Source organism: Vespa crabro, chromosome 21 (assembly GCF_910589235.1).
Source record: "Vespa crabro chromosome 21, iyVesCrab1.2, whole genome shotgun sequence".
NCBI lineage: Eukaryota > Metazoa > Arthropoda > Insecta > Hymenoptera > Vespidae > Vespa > Vespa crabro.
Genome location: NC_060975.1, coordinates 1,225,862 through 1,248,689, shown reverse-complemented (window position 1 = coordinate 1,248,689; position 22,828 = coordinate 1,225,862). Strand labels below are relative to the sequence as shown.

General features: G+C 33.6%; 2 protein-coding genes, 2 long non-coding RNA genes and 1 other non-coding gene across 7 annotated transcripts in view; 3 read left to right on the top strand and 2 right to left on the bottom strand.

The window, feature by feature from the left end:
* LOC124431482 (RNA-binding protein 25) overlaps window positions 1-22,828 on the bottom strand; it is a 60,093-nt gene that overhangs the window by 33,052 nt on the left and 4,213 nt on the right. The gene's annotated exons all lie outside the window — the stretch shown is intronic.
* Window positions 80-6,330, top strand: LOC124431487. Of its 2 annotated transcripts, XR_006944020.1 has the most exons (3): window positions 80-472; window positions 566-762; window positions 5,763-6,330. It is a non-coding gene; the product is annotated as an uncharacterized LOC124431487 (long non-coding RNA). The 2 variants fall into 2 exon arrangements; XR_006944019.1 differs by having other exon boundaries at window positions 80-762.
* On the top strand, window positions 1,113-1,994 carry LOC124431488. Its single transcript, XR_006944021.1, has 2 exons — window positions 1,113-1,618; window positions 1,691-1,994. It is a non-coding gene; the product is annotated as an uncharacterized LOC124431488 (long non-coding RNA).
* Trnar-ucu lies at window positions 11,541-11,613 on the bottom strand. Its single transcript has one exon. It is a non-coding gene; the product is annotated as a tRNA-Arg (tRNA).
* LOC124431481 (calpain-D-like) lies at window positions 12,084-20,230 on the top strand. Of its 2 annotated transcripts, none has more exons than XM_046979446.1 (10): window positions 12,084-13,685; window positions 14,233-14,624; window positions 14,713-16,079; window positions 16,168-16,401; window positions 16,528-17,222; window positions 17,305-17,341; window positions 17,413-17,738; window positions 17,815-18,157; window positions 18,280-18,458; window positions 18,519-20,230. In XM_046979446.1, the coding sequence occupies exons 1-10, from the start codon at window positions 13,147-13,149 to the stop codon at window positions 18,697-18,699; spliced, it is 4,293 nt and encodes a 1,430-aa protein (XP_046835402.1). In that variant the 5' UTR covers window positions 12,084-13,146; the 3' UTR covers window positions 18,700-20,230. The 2 variants fall into 2 exon arrangements, with proteins under 2 accessions (XP_046835402.1, XP_046835403.1); XM_046979447.1 differs by lacking the exon at window positions 12,084-13,685 and adding an exon at window positions 13,699-13,901.

Genomic DNA, 22,828 nt, shown 5'->3' with positions numbered 1-22,828 from the left:
GTACATAGATATTTATATATGTATGTATATACATTAATATAAAATATAAAATTAATTCATTTCGTGTATATAAATGAAATAATGAATTGTCGTATTTACAAACGAATTATTTAAATACTCTTGAAAATTTTTCTCTCATATACTTTTCAACAATTCACATGAAACGAATTCTCGCTTTGATCGTGGCTTTAGAAGTTTAACTCTAACACACATTAGACTCGTGCTCGTTTTAAACACGTGATTCCGGTGTTGCATTACGTCTCTCTCTCTCTCTCTCTCTCTCTCTCTCTCTCTCTCTTTTTCTCTTTCTCTCTTTCTCTACTATTACAAACAACGTATGTCAGAATATCAGGACATATTGTATGTTAACGATATATGTGTTTACAGTTGATACAGAGAAGTTCGTCGATTGATACGAGCAAATAATAGGACGTAAGGAAATCGTAGTCGATAATAGTAAGGTTATAGATATGTATGTATACAATTCATAATAGAACGAGACGTGTTTGTATATGTATATATGTATATGTATATCCGTGTGTTTTCATTCTGTGTTCCGTAATAGGTTAACTAACAAATTACAAGAAGAAAAAGAAAGAGGAGAAGGGGAAGGAGAGTACGAAAGAGTCATTTGAAATTTGACGACGAAGAGTCCTGATTATACGAACGAGGCACGTTAGTCGTTCTTGGTCATTCGCACAAACGAAACGAAAGAAGCGTGACGTTCATTAGAGCATTTAGATGGAGTCAACAAAATGATTAGTAAGAATTTCAAAGTATATTCGAAACGTACCACACACACAGACATATACACAACGAGATGGAGATAATTTTAAGAAAATGTTGAAACCTATAAAGCGTACTTTTCTATTTTATATATATATATATATATATATATGTACGTACATTCATTCGCTATATAATAGTATTTAATACCATTCGCGATATCGATAATACATAAATCTCTCTCTTTATTCCCATTTTGTAGGAATTATGCGATAATGAAAATATTTATATAGGTAGGTTGGTAGGTAGATAGATAAATGTGTATGTATATATATATATATATATATATATATATATATATATATATATTTATATTTCGAGAGTTGAGCCATAGTACGTTCGCGAATAACACGAACGAACATTTAAACGACGAGTTTCTGCTCCGTTTCGTAGCGAGCTCGACACTTTCACCGCGAGCAGAGAACCGTAAAACGATGACGTGGATCCTTTTGCAAAGCTCCGTCGAGTTTCGTCGTTTCGATCGTTCATGTTACACCTGTGAGAACGTGGATATACGAAAATTCATAGGGGAAAAAAGGAAAAAATAGAACCAAGGAAAAGAAAAAAAAAAAAAAAAGAAAAGAAAAGAGAAAAAGAAAATTATAAAAACGATTGGCGAAATGAATTTTTAATCGCAAATATATCTGCGTGTGTGCGCATTCGTGCGTGTGGTGTATCAATTAAAAAAAAAAAACCTTGAATTCATTCATGAGAATCGTAAGAGCTTCCTTAAAATAAATTAAATAGATAGATAGATAGATGGATTTTCGAAACAGCTGATCGACAATGAATAGTTCATCTATAAATAAATCTTTCATAGGTTTATATTTTGGTGAGCAGCTCCCGAGCTAACGTAAGATATAACTTTTATTTTTGGAGCAGATTGTAAAAGACAGATTTCTAGGTATATACAGGATATATATATATATACGTAAATGTATATACGTAACAATGGTTGCTTAGTCACACGACCGGGTTCTTTAATGACGACATTGATGATGATGATGACGACGATGATAATGGTGATACGCGCTCGTACGACTCGCATCGATTATCAAATCAAGTGGATTAGTGCATAACACAAAGTGCACATGTTTTTCTATGAACATCTTTTCGCAGAACCGAACTAACATAATAATAGCTATTCTTTTTTCTTTTTGTACGCTTATTAAAATAATTGGAATTGTTTTTTCCTTTTTTCCTTCTTATTTGTTTCTTCGATTAATTAATTATTTACATATATATATATATATATATATATATATATATATATATATGTGTGTGTGTATATTCATTTATACGTCTATTAACAAATTATAAATGTTACTTTTCTCTCTCTCTTTCTCTTTTGTTTGTCTCTCGAGAGAAACTTATAAATCAACTTTCGTATTTGTTTTCTTTTTTTTTTTGTTCTATTTATTCATTCTTTTTTTTTTCTTCTTGTCTTCTCAAGATTATATTCATGTCGACCAAAAAAAATTACTACATTAAAACGAGATACGTTTTTATTTATTGACGCATTATTACGGTATCAACGATATCAGGCTTTACAATGAGTGCGTTGATTATTGTTCGTTGCTTAATCATTCTTCCTTATATGTACGAATGAGAACAAATTAAAATGACGTATTCTTTTTTTTTAGACGAGTTTCTTATCAATAATCGCTCGTCACAGAGATCTTCTCTCGTTTTGTTCTCTTTCTTCTTCGTTTATTTATTTTTCTTTCCCTTTTACACTTCCTCTTTTAATTATTTATTTATTTATTTTTCTCTTCGATAAGAAGAAATCTTCTCGTAGTCGTTTTCTTTCTATTTTTTTTTTTTTCATTTTTATTTGTCTTTTCCTTGTTTTATTAGTTTTTTTCTGTTTTTCTTTTTCTTTTTCTTTTTTTTTTTTTTAATTATTATTCATCATTATTAATTACTTATTTTCTACTCTGATAAATTCAAGCAAATAAATTCAAGCGAGACAAGAGAAAGAAAAAAGAAGAAGGAAAAAAAAGAAAAGAAAAATATTATATATGTTAATAAATATAAAAATATATTTGTGACCGAGGTATCCAATACTCGTACCATTGAAAAGGCAAAGAATACTGGCTTTGGATTTCGGTCTGATAATAAAATATCATTTAATATTAGTCACTCTTGACGACTGTGCGTTATTAACAATATCTCGCGCACAGACAACACATTAGTGACTTATATAGGGAAAGGAAAGAGAAGAAAAGACAGAGAAACTTTTTTATAAAAATTCTCACAGAGCAGATAACGCACAACAAACAACAAAATTTGTTATAACACAAAGAGAGAGAGAGAGAGAGAGAGAGAATTAGGAGAAGAGAAATAAAGGACAGATTAAGAGAAAACGACGACGTATCAAGAGACTATTTCTGAAATAAAAATATCTTTTATAAAGAAAATGGGAGGAGGAGATTTGAACCTACGATGTTGGATTCAACAAGCAAACACGCTAAACGTTACACCAAACATCGAACATACATATTTTGTTCTAACATTATGACGTACTTTATCGTCCATATTTATTTACAATTTTTCTTGTCAATTTTTTTTTCTTTTTCTTTTTTTTTTTTTTTTTTTTATGTAAAATAACGAAAGAACGCAACGTATTCGTCCTCGGTTTTTCTCTTTTTGTTTTTCTTTCTTTAAACTTTTTCATTTTTTTCTTTCATATACACGTAGTTGGTATTAGAAGAATGTTAAATAGTTAAAAAATAATATATATATATATATATATATATACACATATATATCATAAACAATCTAATCGTATAAATAATGATGTCATAGGTATGAGTATCGATCGATTACGTGTCACACGGTAACACTCGAAAGATTATACCATTGGATAACGAATGAAAAACTCTCAATGGGAAATCATTTAATCAGAGACATGTCATCGACGAACATATATATATATATATATATATATATATATATATGCATTTTCTATATGTATATATATATACATATATATGTGCACGCACTTAATTACGTGTATGCGTTTTAAATGTATTCTCAAGTGTTCTGTGAAAACAACTTTTTTTTGTCTCTTTTCTACACGATAAAATAACTCGATCGAATCAGTTTCGCGAGATAAAATAATAAGAAATTAAAAAAAAAAACCCCAAGATGGTTGAGTGGGATATAAGCAAATATTGATTGCTAAAATTGCTAAAAAAAGCAAATTCGAATGTATATTTTCTAAATGAAGTTCATTAAGAGATAACAATTTCTACGTAAAGAGAATTAATGATAAAGCAAGTGTTTTGCTCGAAAACAAAAAAAAAGATCTTCTAAGATATATTCTTCGATTTTGTTTAGAATACCAAGATTGTCTCGAGGTGGCAATAATTGATTTAAAAAAAAAAAAAAAAAAAAAAAAAGAAAAGAAAAAGAAGAAAAAGAAAAAAAAACGATCAATTTAATCTCTTTCCGAGAAACTTTTACACAGGCTAATTTGTTTTAATCTTTCTTTCTTTCTCAGATTGTAAAATTACGAGTCTCTGGGAACTTTCAGTTCGACCACTGTTTCCTCGTATTTTTATTTTTATTTTTATTTTTCCTACAATATTTTTTTTTCTCAAGAATAATACGACTTTCCTCGATTTTCTTATTTTTTCTTACTTCCTTACTTCCTTTTTTTTTCTCCACGCGTGCCATCAAAAAAAAAAAAAAAAAAAAAAAAAAAAAAACCAAAAAAGAAAATCCAAAGAGAAGGGGAGAAAAAATATTCACGATAATGTCGTCGGTAACAAGTTACTAGAAATCAATGATAAATAAACGTGAATCGTTTGCTCTTTTAATGTCGGCACGTTCGACCGAATGGATAATTCACGTGTGGTTGTTTCGTAGTAGTAACTACTACCTACAACTTATAAGAACGGAAAAGGCCAAGCGAAAGGAAAGTTCTTTGCAAAGGAAAGGAGAGCAGACAATGAAAGAAGAAAAAGACGGAGATCCTTTTACATGGATCGAATATAACGTCGTAATACTAACAATTATTATAATGCACACGTTATTTTTTTTATAGGGGAGAGAGAAAGAGAGAGAGAGAAAGAGAGAGAGAGAGAGAGAGAGAGAGAGAGAGAGAGAGAGAGAGAAACAGACAGAAAAAAAATAGCGAAAGAAAGATTAAGATAATAAAACAAATAATTGTCACTGACGAGATAGGTATCTCTTCGTACAAGCTCGTACCGATAATTTACTACACGGAAAATTCTGATATTACTTGGAGTAATCGTTACATAAGATCTGTGGGAGTATGTCTGTGTACGTGTATGTGCATACATATGTATGCACGGAATAAATGTTGTGTGCAGAAACAACAGAAGCCATCGTTAAACGCGTGATCAGAGAGACAATAATTAAATTCCAAATATTCGAACGCACGAAGATACATACCTAACATAACTACATATACGATTTTATCAAAGAAAATATTTTATCTGAATTACAACGAAAAGAGAGAGAGAGAGAGAGAGAGAGGAAAGGAAAAGAAAAAAACAGAAATAATTCGTATCGATTATAATTACGTGTTTCAGATTTTTAGATTTTATTTGACTTGCGAAAAATTTTCTATAATAAGTTGAACAAACGGTGGAAAGAATAGTTTGTTTCTTTTCTTTTAGATATGATTTTTCAAAATCAATAATCGATGCTTTTCAAACACTTTCTCGAGAGACTCTTTTAATTCATTTTCTTTTTTCTTTTTCTTTTTCTTTTTCTTTTTTTTTTTTTTTTTGCTTTGTCCCAACCAATCACAAAACAACGAGCCTAGCACATTAACGATTATAGCATTAACAATAATTTTAACATAATTGATATTTAAAATGATTGATAAACTTTTGATCCCTCCTCCACTTCCACTATCCACTACCTCCCCCGATCAAGCCTGTATTTAATTAATTATCAAAAGATTAATTAAAAATTATTATTGAATTTTATCGATGATCTAGAACGATCCTGAGCCATACATTTTAGATTTAATGAAATTGGTAAATAAACGACGACTCGTTTTGGGATTACCGTAATGGATAATAAAATAATTGATTCGAGGGATGCTGGTTTGCGTGAGTCAAGCGGATATAAACGAAGAGCTACCAGGAGTGGGTCATCGTTTAAACGTAATAGGAAGAAGGGTGATCAGGAGAAGAGAAGAGAAGAGAAGAGAGACGGACGAACGGATTCGCTTATTCGATTTTATCCCGTCTCATCTGGAAGCAACTTGTTGTTTCGTCATACCTACCGATAGATCGAAAGCGACTAGCTCTAAACCGGTTAGAAGTTTCTTTATCGTCAAGTCCTACGCTAACAATGTTTCACTTGCATACATATGCATCTATATATACATATACGTGATTGATTTTTCAATTAATCCGTGATTGCTTATCGATTTATAATCGGTTTTCGAAACAAATAGAATTGATTTATTTCTTTCGATAAATAAATAAATAAATATATATATATATATATGTATATATGTAGTGGTAGAGTAATAAAAAGATATAAAAGGATCGATTAAAATGAGACGTCCTGTGCATGTACGAATCGAGAGGACGATTGTGATTACCTATTAAGGATAAAGGTTATTTAATTAACTACTTCTTGCACCCACATATTCTTTGCGTGGGTAAAAGAAACAGAGAGAGAGAGAGAGAGAGAGAGAGAGAGACGCACCTTAAACGGTACAGAGTCAAAACCGTACGAGAGTGACGTTCATTGATTATTAATGACAATATATTTCGATAAGTCTCTTAATAGGGAACGATGCCTACAGAATGAATTAGATATATATATATATATATATATATATATATATATATATATATATGTCATAATAGATTCAACGATCTATTGATCGATCGATCGATCGAAGAAAATTCTATGCTTACATACATATTCTTAACATTTTCTTAGCAAGCAAAAGTTTCCATTGCCACGTTGGAAACATCTGATTCGAAGGAGAGATAAGAATCTAAGCTCTCGCGCGCTGCGGTAGGTATATAAATACATATATACATATATACATGTATATACCAAGAGACAAGAACGCAGAACTCGTTTCCGCGTGCTGAGAGTATGTTAGCAGCTTGATGTTGACGTCTCGGGTGGGTGGCAAACTGGTGGATCGAATCGTGTTGAAATTACGTGGGATTAAGCGAGAAGGAAAGATTTCAAAGAAAGAAAAAGAAAGGACATGCGAGAGAGACAGAGAGAGAGAGAGAGAGAGAGAGAGAGAGAGAAAGGGAAAGAGAAGATAAAGATAGACGCATATAGGTCTTGCATATATATATATATATATATATATACACATTGCTCGTTATCATTATGCAAATGATCCAGGCAGACATTAGAAAAGAGCATACACGTGTACGTATACATATGCAAATACATATATACAAGTGTGTATGTCTATATATACATATATCTATGTATCTATGCATATAATTATTTCCCTTTTTCTTTTCTCCTTCGAAAAGTCATTGAATCAAAAGATGAGCTAACTTAATACTAAAAATAAATTATTTTGCAAGCCTATGAGTCATTTTAAAATGACGATAATGTATTGTTGATCGCGTTGATAAGCCTCGTGCTAAATGACGTTTTCCTTTTCCCTCTTACTTACTTACTTAATTACTTACTTACTTTCTTCACGATGATCGATAAGAAGAAAAATAACAGTAAGTACATATGTATCTCGTTTTTTCTTTTTCTTTTTTTATCATTATCTTTCCTTTCTTATTTCTTTGATAGTAAAAAATAATGAGGATAAAAATCAAAGATAAACGGACAAGTTATTCTCGGGCATGGTTTTATTGCGCTAATCGGATTTTCTACAGGATGCCATTGACCCGCGTACAAACGGATGGGGACGGGGATATCGATTTACATATAATTATAATTAGAAGGGATAAAAAAAATAAAGACGAATCGTAGAAAAGTGTCTGCATGTATCATACGTCTCTCTCTCTCTCATCGAGAGGTCCAGTTCGATAACCTACTATCCCTCTCCTCCCATCTCCCTCTAACGTCCTCCTATCCTCCTTCCATCGCACTCTCTCACTTTTTCTACCCTACGATCGTGTTCCAATGTAACCTATGCCTTGTTTACGTCGTTTATCGCTTTACGCTACGCTTTCGGCATGACCGAAAAATTCATATCATTAATAAAAACGATATCCAATTAAATCAATTAAAGGATAATAATTGGACTTGTCCGATTTTATTAGATATTATTCAATTCGTTTGACGAAAGGAATGAAAAAAAAGAGAAAGAAAAAAAAATAAAATGCGAAGAAAAAAGAAACAAAACAAAACGATATTCGATATAAATGACGTATCGGAGTTAGTTGACGAAACGTTGTAATTATATAATATTATTTTTTTGTTTAATTAATTCAATAAAAAATATGTTACATTGACATTAATTAAAAAAGAAATGATATTAAAAATAATAATAATAATAATATATATATATTATATACTTGTATTTTATTACATATCCGACATAAATAACTTCTTATCGTAGATAATAAGAACATCGTAAACAATTTTACGATAGCCAGACAATTTTTTTTTCTTTTTTTTTTTTTTTCATTTCTGTTCTTTTTATTTTCAAAAAGACACGACGACGTGTTTACCTCACGCGTTAAAGGCATGTTTATATGTACGTATATATGCATGAATAATATATACATACGTATTTATGTATGCTATATTTTCATGCAGACGAACATATTTTTTTCAAATGTGAATGCTTAAAGGTCACGACTAAGAAAAAGAAAGAGATAGAGAGAGAGAGAGAGAGAGAGAGAGAGAGAGAGAGAGAAAGTTTATTTCTTCATAACGCTTTCCTGTTCATTTTCGACGAGTATAATTCGTAAATACTATTTTTGGCTAACTTGTAATGCTCATTCGAAATTTTCTGATAGATAGTCTTTTTTTTGTATTATCTATCCATATACATACGAATATACATATTATATATATATATATATATATATACCTATATATAGGAAAATATGAGTATGGGAAAGCTTGAAAAATTTACATAATACCCAAAGTAATATATGCTCCTTGGTATTATGCGCATAATTAAAAAAAAAAAGAAAAAAAAAGAACAAAAAATTCTCTCTCTCTCTCTCTCTCACTCTCTCTTTCTATCTCGCGGTAACATAAGAATATTCATAATTACTTTCTCGTAGCATCGGTGACGAAGTTAATTAAGTCGTGGAGAATGTAGATACTTTCGAACGAGCTAGCTGCTACAAGTTATTGAAATTTGGATTCTACTCACATAGGAGAGGATTAAGTCACGTTTCAAGGCTTGAACTTACTCAATGTAACGACGCGCTTATTTCAATATGTGTGCGTGCCTGTAGGTCTTTTTATTTTTCTTTCTTTTCTTCTTTTTTTCTTTTTTTTTTTTTTTTTTGTTATTGACTCACGTCGAACAGGACTTATTTTAAGAAATAATTATTGGCTTTTCCCCTCCATCATCACATCCCTTCGCACTCCTTCCTCCCACGTATTGATACTACGAACTTGTTAAAGAGAAAGAAAGAGAGAAAGAGAGAAAAGAAATAGAAATCACAACGTGAAATTTGATTTCGCGGAAAGATTTAAAATATTTTTCCTGTTACATTCTATTACAAATTTACAAAGCGTAATATCGCGTATTGTTGGCTTTGGTCCATTTCGAGGAAAAATATAGTACGTTGCCACGTGTGAGGCATTAAAAATTTTCCACGTATAAACGCTGTAAACAAGAGGATGATGATAGGAGGAATGGTATGAAATTGGAGGACACCTTCGTAAATCAAAAGAATCAGATAGGGATTAAGTTCATTAGATTGAGTCCCATCAAGTTCGTTAGGTTTGAGCAAACGTTGATAAAGCGTTAGAATGATACAAGGTTGTCTTTTAAAATCATTCTCGTAACTCGATTGAAATAAAATCGTATGCCCGTTTAATCTTAGATCGGTTCTCTTGTTCCGACTAGTGCCAATGTTGGTGACGTTTCTGTCGTGAAGGCTAACGAAAAGAAAAAAAAAAGAAAAAAATAGGAAAAGAGAGAGAGAGAGAGAGAGAGAGAGAGAGAGAGAGAGAGAAAGAAAAACCTATCTCCATTCATTTCCACTTCATCTTTATTTATCATCTTTATTTACGTTCTTTCGTACACGAGAGACAATGAATTCGTTCATAACTAATAAGAAACATAAAAAAATAAAAAAGAAAAAAAAAACAAAAATAGAGAGAGAAAATAAGAAAAAAAAGAAGGAAAACTCGGTCAGTCAAGGTTAACCTCGATCATTCTGATTTATAATAAGTTTCTTCTTTACGATTAGATCGTCTTTTATTGTAAAAGGATTTGTCAATGTGAAAAAAAAAAGAAAGAAAAAAAAGAAAAGAGAGAAAGAGAGAGAGAGAGAGAGAAATAGAGAAGGGAATGTGAGAAATGAAAAAGGAAAAAAAAAAGAAAGGTACAAAAAGAAATGAAATATTATTTACATTTTACTACGATGTGCGTTCTATGATTACGAGGTGAAATCGTATCGGAGGCGTCTAACTGTCTGGGCAAGCAAATCTCGCACTGGCTGTCGTCCAAAGAGCGAGTAAGAGTCTCTCAATCAGTCACGTAATTTACTTGAATAAAAAAAGAGATGAAAAAAAAAAAAAAAAAACAAAAAAAAAATTATCTCAATACGTTGAACGCGACAATAATAATAGTTTTACATAGGATGAACCAAAAGTATCTATGCTTTTAGTTTTACAATCTGATAGTAAAAGAAAAGAAAGGTAAAAATTAGTTTGAATAATCTCAATGAAGGGATAACTTAAGAATTGATTATTAAATCTTGACTCACCCTGTATTAAACTTGTAGGAATTTATTCGTCGTTTATTATTATTATTATTCTTTATTTACTTTTTTTTTCTCTTTTCTATGCGGAGGGGGGAGGATCAAATCATCGATAGCGAGTTTCATATGTTTATTTTTTCTTTTCTTTTATATATATATATATATATATATATATATATATATATATATAAAATAATTAGAATATTAGAAGGGGAATATTAGAAAAAAAAATAAAGAAGAAGAAGAAGAAGAATGAGGCGCATGATGCAGCTCGTTTCTTTCTTCGGGTTCTTCCCTTTCAAGTATTATTCTCGTTTTAAGCTGAAAGCCCAACAAAACGAAAATGATTTTAAAGAGGGGCAAAGAGAAGCTCGTAGAATTCCGAGTAAGAAGCGAAGAAAGAGACGTTTCTCTAAATACATTTTGCGAGCTCGGAGCAATTCGCGTGTCCAAAAGGAGACAGATGCGTTCTTCTAACAATCGGTTAACTAAAACGAAACGATCAAATGAAAACGTAAACGAATTTCTATTGCAACGTTGAACACGTTCGATCTATAAATCATTCGTTGGTGTAATCAAACGGCGAATTATTTCAACTTGGAAAAACAAATGTCAAAGTGAAACGTTTATCAATTTTTAGATCAACTTCGTGGACATTACGATTTGTTATTGTTTTTTTTTTTTTTTTTTTTTTCATTATATTTTTTTTCTTTTTTTTTTAATATATAAATTTAATCAATTAATTTTTTATGCAAACGCGTGGATTCGATCGCGAGCATCATGTATAAAATAGAAACGCGAAGTATAAAAAAAAATTGGCGGATGGTTGGTTGTTGTTTGTTCCGTTGTGTTGCAAACCCAACCGCCGCGACACATCCCTGGTGGGGATCGAACCCACGACCTTTGGATTAGAAGTCCAACGCGCTATCCTCTGCGCCACAGGGACTTGGTGATGTGAGGTGCGTACCGACTATCTTACAAACGTCAGTTTATTCCAATTCTTAACTAGTAGATGTCACTACTATTCCTATGCAACGTAATACAGTAGCGTATATTGTCGAGCGATTGATAACAACGTAAACGACATTTTCTTTGACTCTTTCTTTTCTCCATAATTAATATATATAATGATAAATTAATATTGCTTCGATAATACTCGTAGCTGTATTTTTTATTATCTTCTCTCGTGTTACATAACGTTACGATTAATAGATCGATATCTAAGGTGACATTTATTTATTTCGTTATTTATTTGAAAAAAAAGATACTATTGTTTCTCCTCTATTCGAGAATATCTTTAAAAGTAAAACCCTTTTCTTTCTTTTTCTTTTCTTTTTTCCACTTTGTTTGGATCATTTTTTTTTGTTTTTGTTTCTTTTTTTTTTTTTCTTTTCTTTTTTTTATCGTAACGTACAATAGTCCCTAGCGTGCGCCATTAATGTTACGTCCCTGCGTTGCAAGTTGCAATACGTATAGAGAACGACGATCAACACGCAGGGAAGTAAAGTGAAGTAGACTCGACGTGTTCTGTGTTACTACGTCTCTCTCTCTCTCTCTCTCCCTCTATCTATCAACTTTTCCAAACGATTGATCTATTTAGTCGGTGGGGCGCTCGTCGAAGCATAAACAAAGTGCGTGCTAGTAACGAGGAGCGTCATTGTCATTTTCAGTGTCCTGTGATAAGGAGAAATAGAAAGGAGGAAGAGGAGGAGAGGAGAAGGACGAGGAGGAGTGTTCGGACGTTGATCGAACGTTGCTGGTGAAGAAGAAAAAGAAGGAAAAGGAGGAGAAGAAGAAGAAGAAGAAGAAGAAGAAGAAGAAGAAGGAGGAGGAGGAGGAGAAGACAAACAAAATGGGAAGGAAAATGACGAAAACGAAAATGAAATATCTTATGGGAAATAGAGAGAGGGAGAGAGAGTGAGTGAGGGAGGGAGGGATCGAGTGGAAGAAAACAAAAAAGAAAAAGAAGAGAGAGAGAGAGAGAGAGAGAAAAAGAGACGCGTGTGTTGTGATTTCTGTGCGCGCGGAAGAGGAAGAGAGAGAGAGAGAGAGAGAGAAGGAAAGAGAAGGAGAAAGAGAGAGAAAGAGAGGGAACGAACAAGATGGCCGGCCAGAAACATATGACAAAGAACGACGAGCTACCGCCGTGGCCGAGGGCGACGTTCGCTCGGTTCCTCGTCTCTCGGTATTGCTGATCCTAATTCGTTTTCGAGAGAGGAATAGGTGTTTTTTGGCACTGGTTGTGGTGTTCTTTTCAAAGGGGGTTCTTTATATAAAGAAGGGAGAGAAAGAAAGAGTGAGAGAGAGAGAGAGAGAGAGCGAGAAGGATAGAAAGGGTGGAAGAAAAGATAGATAGAGAGAGAGAGAGAGAGGGAGGGAGGGAGGGAGGGAGGAAGGAAAGAGAAAAGAAAGGGGGGATCGTGACTGCCAAGAGAGTCGGTGATCCTGTGACCGAAGGAGCCATGACTACGCGTGGAGAATGGGCTCGATCGCATCGGTGTTGCAATGGCATTGCTCGGAGTGCGCTCTGATAAATCCAACGGAGAGCGCCAGATGCGCCAGGTGCGGCCTGGCACGAATCAGGAGCGATGACGAGAGGGCGAACAGACTCAGCCAAGAGTTGAGCACAAAGCGCGGGGAACCTCCTCCGCGCCGGATGAGACAGTTACGTCGTAAGAAAGAGGGGAAAGACGCGGAGGAGGAGGAGGAGGAGGTGGGGGAGGAGGGTGGAGAAGAACTCGACGAAGAGGAAGGTGCTTCTTCTTCGTCGTCGTCGTCATCGTCATCGTCGTCGTCGTCGTCGTCGTCGTCGTCGTCACCATCATCATCATCGTCTGCGACGTCGCCGTCGTCGTCATCGTCGTCGGGATCATTACCGCCGACGCCACCACCGAGACTCAACATTCATAGGCTCGATAACAATACCACTGAAAATCATCCACAGGTTGACGTCCACGAGGATACGATTACCACTACTCGCGAGCCCACCAAATCCCTCGCACTACAGTTTTTTCAACGGTGAGGAGATCTCGTCCTCTCACCCACCACTATTCTCCTCTTCTCTCTTCTTCCACATATCCTTTCCTTGCTGTTATCCCTTTGTACGGTATATCTCCATTAACTCGATCGAAGATCCTACCTTCGATCGTTGCACATTGCAGTGTCCAGTTTATGTTTTTCTAGCAGAAAGTACAAGAACGAGAATCATATCCTTGTTATGATCCATGCGAAAAGGTGCCAAGCGTTTCAAAATGAAATTATATGTATATAGTAAGACGTGTATGTTCTTTCTTTCTTTGTGATATTAGAAGTATCTTCCTAAGAGAAATATCAATTATTTCCTTTGTCATAGGAATAACATAATTCATTGTACCTATGACACACATTATTTTTGTTATGTTTATCTTGGCATTTACATTGTATTCATTGTCATGTCATTTCGACGACATGTTATGTTGTTTGTTTTTTTTTTTTTTTCCTTCTTTTTTTTCCATAGATCTCTTAATAAACGTTTCTCTATTATTTGTTAATGTTAATAGATATTTTCCTTGTATTTGTTTTCTAGCGTTGATAAGAATTCATCTGTAACCAATGTTCTTAAGAAGAGACCACGTTATGGTTCGTGGTGTGGGAGTATCTCTGACAGAGAGCCACTTAAACGATCCACTTCTGTACCTTCCTTAGTGACACGGTGGACCTGCATTCGTTGTTTATTGGATAATAGTTGTAGCTCCACATTGGTTTGTGCAGCCTGCGATGCCAGTTTTTCTATAGCCCAGCTCGATGAAAGACAGATAGGAGCGAGGAAGGGGAAGAAACTTAATCAATGTAAAGCCAAACAAGAACCTAAAGTAGAGTTGTTAAAAAATGCAGTATTTGGACATCTGACCAAAAATTTGAATGCTGGTTATAGTATAACATATACTCCATCTAATGCCAAAAGAGTTTATAACAAAGGTAATTTGTATTAAAGAATTTATGTTTTTATGATGTTACGTATACGACATAAGATATTTAGATTATGATCATTATTTTGATTGGATAGGTATGGCACAATTGACAAGTATAAGTCGCAGTGAAAGAGGAAGAAACGTTCGCGAGGAGTGGACATTACCTACGCTCGAAACAATGGATCCAACGTCGCTTCCCTACTCAGATAATGCGGAAACTTCTCAACGTTCTCCTAAGCGTCACAGTCCTTCTATGTATGAAAGAGTTAAATCCAAAGTGAGTCGTTCTTTATCTAATGGCTCCGTCGTACAAAAGCTCTCTGAACTCGTCATTCAAAGACCCACCAGCTTAGTAGTGTCTGAAGCCCATCAGGATGATGCCTTGTGGAGTTGCGATAATTGTACGCTCGATAATGCACCGGGATTGGAGCAATGTGAAGCGTGCGAAGCACCTAGAAGCCCAGCACCATGCAGTGGTGTTGTTATCAGTGTTCCTGCTTGGGAAACACGTGCACTGTCCTCGGCAGGTCCATTGTCTTATAGACGATCTTTCTCTGATGTCAATTCTATTACAAATGTGACTCAAAGGAAGACAATAAATCGTAGGAGTCTAAACGACGAAGAACCACCAGCGGTACCTCCACATTCCATTGGTTTCACCTCAAAACCAAAGTATTCATATATAGGTATCAGCGAGCCTGATGTTCCACCACCATTGCCAAAGAAGCAAAGCAGCAAATTAGGTTTACTAGCCACCAAGGCACATAGCGAAGCTACCAGCCCTGTTAGTGATGTAGCCAGTGTGAGTCCTTTAAAACGTATGTGGACGTGTCAAAAGTGTTCTTATGCCTACAATCCTCTGTGGTCTGTGGCTTGCGATATTTGTGGTTCCCCTAGATCACCACCTTCTCTCACACAACCTAGTTTAATAACTGTGACGAAGGATGGAGCTAGTTGTCCTATGCGAGTGCAGTCTCCCATTATAGTGTCACGAGACAGTGTCAGATATATCCCACCAAAATCGGCTACCTTGGCTACGGCAGAGTCTGATTTGGACGATCAATTGGATCCTCCTCCTTCTCCGGTTTGGACTTGTAAGAAGTGTACATTACTTAATGCTGTTTCGCGAACTACGTGCGAAGCATGTGGTGGCTCCAAACTTAAAAGCATAATGCACTTAGAGGATGCTACATTAAGAAAAGGGGAGAGTTGGGTATGCCCCTCGTGTACATTAAGGAATCCGCTGTCAGCACAAACTTGTAATGCCTGTAAAACGTTAGCAGACTTTTTAGAAGTGCCCAAGGACAATAGAATTCAAGGACAAAGAAGTCCAAGTCCAAGACTTTGTCACCCAGCAAATTCAAAAGTTGTTGCCCAAAAATATAGAAATTCCGTACGAAGAAACGGTTCTTCGATAGCTGACAAAAGACATTCACGATCTAAAGATCCAAGTCATACTCAAGTAAGAACTTTTTTTCTATTTATGCTCTTTCTCCCTGTGATAATCTCATATAGACTTTTTTTTTTTTTTTTTTCTTTGCTCTTTACAGTGGCAATGTAAGTTGTGTACTTATGAAAATAAGAGTACAAACAGAACTTGCGAGATGTGCCAAAGCTCGAAGACCTTATCCGAAGCATCGGGGGATAGACCAAGACTTATCGAAGCTGGTACTAGTACACTTACGATGCAACGTCAGGAAAGTGTGGTAATGGAAAATTTAAGACAATTGGAGGAAAGAGAAGCATTAGAAAAATGGGAGCGTATAGTACGTTATTGTAAAGAGGTAATACAATGTTGAACTAAATTAAAACCGCACGATACTAAGTTTTCATTTTATAATAATCGACTGAAGTACATTTCACATTTTCTTTTCTTTTCTTTTTTTTTTTTTTTCTTTTTTCTTTTCAAGACGAACGAGCCCTTTGTCGACGATTCATTTCCACCAGCTCCAAAATCTTTGTACTATAATCCCGCGGATACGAAAGATAATCACGTAGTTCAATGGAGAAGACCTCATCAAATTAATGTTGACTCGAGCGTCGACTCTAAACTGCCATGGGCCGTTTTTAGAACACCGTTGCCCTCAGATATTTCGCAAGGAGTCTTAGGAAATTGCTGGTTACTTTCAGCTTTGGCCGTATTGGCGGAAAGCGACGAACTCGTAAGAAGGGTTCTCGTGATGAGAGAAACGTGTCCTGAAGGGGCTTATCAAGTTAGACTTTGTAAAGATGGAAAATGGACAACGGTATTGGTCGATGATCTCTTGCCTTGTGACAAAAGAGGTCACTTAGTATATTCACAGGCAAAAAGAAAACAACTTTGGGTACCGTTAATCGAAAAGGCCGTTGCTAAAATTCATGGTTGTTACGAAGCTTTAGTATCGGGCAGAGCTATAGAAGGTTTGGCTACGTTAACCGGTGCACCATGCGAAAGTGTACCTTTGCAACCTTCGGCATTACCAAGTGAAGATGAACTTGATAAGGATCTAATTTGGGCACAACTTTTGTCATCGAGACAAGCTATGTTTTTGATGGGTGCTAGCTGTGGCGGTGGTAATATGAAAGTCGACGAAGAAGAGTATCAAAGAAAAGGTTTAAGGCCAAGGTAGACTTCAAACTTAATAAATCCCAACAACGCTCAATAAAATACATTCTACGAATTTTTATAACTTAAACAATTGTTTCAGGCACGCTTATTCCGTACTTGATGTACGTGACGTTCAGGTAAGTTATAACGAAACATTGTAATAACATTCGACGATACGATCGAACTACAATGAAATATCTCTTTTTAGGGAATACGTTTGTTAAGATTACGAAACCCCTGGGGTCATTACAGCTGGAAAGGAGATTGGTCAGACGACAGTCCTATATGGACTCCGCAATTGCGAGAAATGTTAATGCCACACGGTGCTTCGGACGGTGTGTTTTGGATTTCCTTTGACGACGTTTTAAAATATTTCGATTGCATAGATATATGCAAAACTAGAGTTGGTTGGAGCGAAGTTAGATTACGTGGTACGCTACCGCCTTTATCATCTCTCAGGCATTTATCGTGCGTATTGTTAACAGTATTAGAACCAACTGAGACTGAATTCACATTATTCCAAGAGGGTCAAAGGTATGCATTTTTCTATTAACTTGACGGTCGAGTAAAAGTAAGACCTTAAGAATTTGTTTGTTTGAAAAATACGTAGGAATTCTGAAAAGTCACAACGTTCTCAGTTAGATCTATGTGTGGTTGTATTTCGCACGCGATCACCAGCGGCACCAGAAGTGGGGAGATTGGTAGAGCATAGTAAGCGGCAGGTACGAGGATTCGTTGGATGTCACAAAATGTTAGAAAGGGACTTGTATATAGTCGTATGTTTGGCATTTAATCATTGGCATACCGGTATGGAGGATACATCCAGTTATCCGGAGTATGTTCTCGCAATACATAGCTCTAAGAGACTTTTGGTAGAACAAATTTCTCCTCCTGCATTCGTATTGGCCGATGCGATTATAAGTTTAACTTTAGCGAAAGGACAGCGACACGAGGTAAAAAAGAAACTTTGTTGATTTATTATCGATTTCAATTTTATAACATTGATCGAAAGTAAGAGAAATATTTTTTTTTTCTTTTGTTTTTTCTTTTTCTTGTTTTTCTTTTTTTTTTTTAGGGAAGAGAAGGTATGACGGCGTATTATTTAACCAAAGGATGGGCTGGTTTGGTGGTAATGGTAGAAAATCGTCATGTTAATAAATGGATACACGTAAAATGTGACTGCCATGAAAGCTATAACGTTGTGTCCACAAGAGGACAGCTCAGAACTGCCGATAGTGTTCCCCCACTTCACAGGTACACTTTACTCGTTATATTATTATAAAATTGGAATCCTTACGATATTTATTTTTCCAGACAAGTTATCATAGTCCTAACGCAATTGGAAGGTAGTGGAGGTTTTTCAATAGCACATCGACTCACTCACCGATTAGCGAACAGTGGAAATTTGCACGATTGGGGACCACCCGATACCCAACATCATCCTCAAATAGATACTCAGGTCGAAGGTTTACACAGTCCTCGTTTAATCACGTGAAAATTTACGTGTTACGACTGACTTTCGTTGAACACACAGGGGCGACGTTTAAGAAAAAAAAAGAAAACAAAAAAGAAAAAAGAAAAAACAGTAAAAAGTGCCCATATTGCTCGAAAAACTTTTATTATAATAGCAAAAAGTTGAAAGATTTCGATTGAAAACAGCGTAAAGAAAAAAAAAAAAAAAAAAAAACAAACGAAGAGAAAAAAGAAAAGAAAGCGAAACAACGTAGGAAGATTGCAATGCATAGTACATCATCCCAAAGTAATTAAAAATGATACTTTTTGTGCTTTCTAATCGACGATATTTCACGAAAATTCTTAGAGTTGCAATACGCTCAGCGCAAAGAACAGGATACAATAATTTAAAAAAAAAAAAAAGTTAAAAAGAAAAAGGAAAAAAAAATACAAATAAAATTAAAAAGGGAAAAAGAGAAAGAAAGAGAGATTAATAATATGATGGTTCTCGGAGGTTAAAAATTTGTAATATTTTCTTCTTTACATTCTTTTATGATTCTCTCGATTCGCGTTCTAACGAGAAAGCACATACTTTAAAAGAACATAAACAAATGAAAAAACAAGTAAAAAAAAAAGGACAAAAAAGAAAATATCTATCATTAGATATCTCTGCTGGAACCATTGATCCGTAAAATAAAAGTAAAAGATAAAATGAAAAATAATAATAAAAAAGAAAAAAACAATAAAAAAAAATAAAAAAAATAAAAAAAAAACAATAAAAAAAAAAAAAAATTAAAAAAGACTTAAGGAAATGAAAAATATATATGTGAAGAGACAAGTTTTAATATATAGGTTGTTGCGTTGAAATCGATGCACGCTATCTTTCCGATTACTGCCAGAGGTACAAAGAGATAATAAACTGGACGTGCATTTAAAATGAAAAACTGTTTGAATGAAAAGGGGATGTCTCTTGTTTAAGTATAATAACTTATATATCTTAACGTTTCACGATATATCACACACATTCTTGATATGTTATTTCGAAAAAATGAGGAATTAATTATCTTCTAAATAATATATGAAATAGATAACAATGTTTGCACGTTTATCAATTAATTATTATTCTCTTCTATTGTTTCGTTTCCGAAAACTTCCGAAAGTGATGGTGTGCATTTGTATCAACGAAACGGCTTGTGTAACGACATACACATACACACTTTGCTTGTTTTATATATATATGAAAAGAAAAAACGAAAAAAAAAAAATATGAAAGAGAAAGAAGAATTAGAAGAAAAAGAATAAAAAGATGAAGAAGATGAAGAAGAAGAAAAAAAGAAGAATTATTTTCTCAACTTAACATTTAAGCATCATTCATAAGAAATGACAAAACCTAAATGAAAATATAAAATAATATAATGTAAATTGCGATATCTCTAGGAGTCATTAAGGAATTTGCGAGAGCACGATACGATAAAACATTGCTTGTTTCTTTCTTTTTTTTTTTATTTATTTAATTATTTTTTTTTTGTTTTTTTTTTTTTTTTTTTTTTTGGAATTGCTTAAATTTGCTTAATGGAACATCATATAAATATAATTTTACGGTTTCTCATTTTCACTTTTTGCTTCGTGCATCCTATCGCTGACAACGCTCTTACATTACATAAGCGTGATGATGATACTGATAATACTGATGATGATGAGATGACGATGACGATGATGATGATGATGCTGATGATATTGATGATGATGATGATAATGATGATATTGATGATGATAATGATGATATTGATGATGATGATGATGATGATGATGATGATGATCGAGGCTCATTTGACATGTACAAATGTACCAAGGAGATGAACCTCCGAAGGAAGTGTTTTTCAAATGATGTTAATTATTATAGCGTGTCGTTTCCTTGTCCAGAATTATTTTGCTTCCATCTCGCAAGTGGATGCAGTGCTTCTTTTTGAAAGTTGACGTAGCACATTGCTACAGAACCAAAGACCCATTTCAGAAGTCTTAACGATATTATATACATTATTAACGCGTTCACTGCCATTTTATGCAATTTATATAGAAATGTGTTTCTCTTTCATATTATTTTATTTTATTTTATTTTATTTTATTTTATTTTATTTTATTCTATTTTATTTATTTTGTGTTTTGTTTTTTTCCCTCTCGCTCTCTCTCTCTCTATTTCTCTCTGCCTATCTCTGTCTCTATCTCATACACACAAAACTCACTCGCTCTCTCTCTCTCTCTCTCTCTCTCTCTCTATCTTACTTTTATTATTTTATTTATTTTATTATATCAAATTTTTACGATTTATTTAGGTCAATAATAAACAAATGAAATTCTTGCGTATCATTATAATCCAGACGATCATTTTAATTTTGTAAAGTCCTATGAATTTTACGACTGTGTTTATATGTATGTATGTCTCTTTAGTGATTTCACACATATATTCGCGTATGTACATGCATAAATACACAAACACACACATAGACACAAGCCGAATTTAAGCTAATTTGCGCGTGAATCAGCAATCCCTATTCATGTGGTTTTCTCTTTTCTCCTTTTTTTTTTTTTTTTTTTTTTATTTTATTTTACTTCTCTTTTTCTTTCTTTCTTTCTTTTCTTTTTTCTTTAAAGAATCAACAGTGCCGCTGTAATTCACAACAGAAAGAAAAAGATGGGACAGAAAAGAGAACGAACAAACCAAGAATTAGAGCACACTTAATGAATTATTTTTCGTTGATCATAAATTGAAAATATGTTTTGCTTTGTATGTATACACAATACACATACGTACATATATCTATATATATATATATATATATATATATACATATATATATATATATATATATATATATATATACATACATACATTCATACATGCAAACATACATAGATATATACGTATGTATTTACCGAAGAAAAAAAAGCATTTTGTGATCTTCGACAAGTTGAAGTTTCCATCCTCGTAGAGGCTTCTCTCTTTTTCCAATAGAGAATCATTAAAATTTTAAGATGACATTGCCTTTTGTATCGCGGATAAAAATTAATTGCAATAACGATATGCGAATAATATTCTCCTCTATGTTCGATTACTATCAATCGATTATATTAGCTTCTTAAGAATTGTTGTTGAGATACATCGTCAAATTGATACGTATTTTCACCGAGGTTCACGTATGCAAACGCACGCAAACATACACACATAAAAAAGCAAAGAGAAGAAAAGAGTAAAAGAAAGGAAAAGAAGAAGGAAAAACAATGGGAAAATAAATAAATAAATAAATAAATAAATAAATAGAACACCATGAATTTTCTGTAAAAGTATGAGATGGGAAGAATAAATGTAAGAATCGTTTTCGATAATATTCAAACGTTATAATAATAATTTCATGTAACGTGTCTAAGGAGAAATATTTATTGAAAAGTCCGAATACGTAGTTTCTTTCTTTTCTTTTTTATTTTTTTTTTATTTTTTATTTTTTTAATTATTTTGATTGCGTCGTCGTCGTCGTTGTTATTGTTGTTATTGTTGTTGTTGACTCTGTACAGGCGATAAAAATGGCGAGATTTTTCTATGGTAAACTCGAGTGCGTTTTATGGTTTCGATTGGTCAAACTGCCATTATCAAATTCTTTGTCTTTTTCGATAGACGACCGATGATAGATAAATAATAGATCAATTGAAATAAAGAACGTTTTTTTTTCTACATACATATATACATATGTATAAATGTATGTACGTATGTATGCATCTGTGCATTTATGTATGTATGTATGTATGTATGTACGTACTTCGAATGTAGAAAAATTGTCAAAAGCTCTCTCTAACTTAGTGAATGTGACAATATAGTAATCGCTGTGATCAAACGTCGACGACGACGACGACGACGATTTAGTTCCGAAAGAATGTGTCTAAACGAGGGATCTTCGACGAAAAACAGGCAGCAGTTCTTCCGAAAAATTAAAAAAAGAAAAAAAAATAGAAGGAAAAATATAAAAACAAAAAAAAAAAAAAACAAAAAGAAAAGAAATTAAATAAAAATAATTAAAAAAGAAAAGAAAAAAAATAGTACAAAATGCTAACTTGCTATGCAGAAATTCGCTTAAACTTTTTTTTTTTACCGCGAACGAGGAATACATTTCAAGATAAAA

Excerpts from the sequence above, each read along its gene's own strand:
- LOC124431481 (XM_046979446.1), top strand. The coding sequence starts at position 13,147 with ATGGGCTCGATCGCATCGGTGTTGCAATGGCATTGCTCGGAGTGCGCT. Across the intron at positions 16,080-16,167 it reads AAGATCCAAGTCATACTCAA|TGGCAATGTAAGTTGTGTAC; the intron begins GTAAGAACTTTT and ends TGCTCTTTACAG. Across the intron at positions 17,342-17,412 it reads TTGATGTACGTGACGTTCAG|GGAATACGTTTGTTAAGATT; the intron begins GTAAGTTATAAC and ends ATCTCTTTTTAG.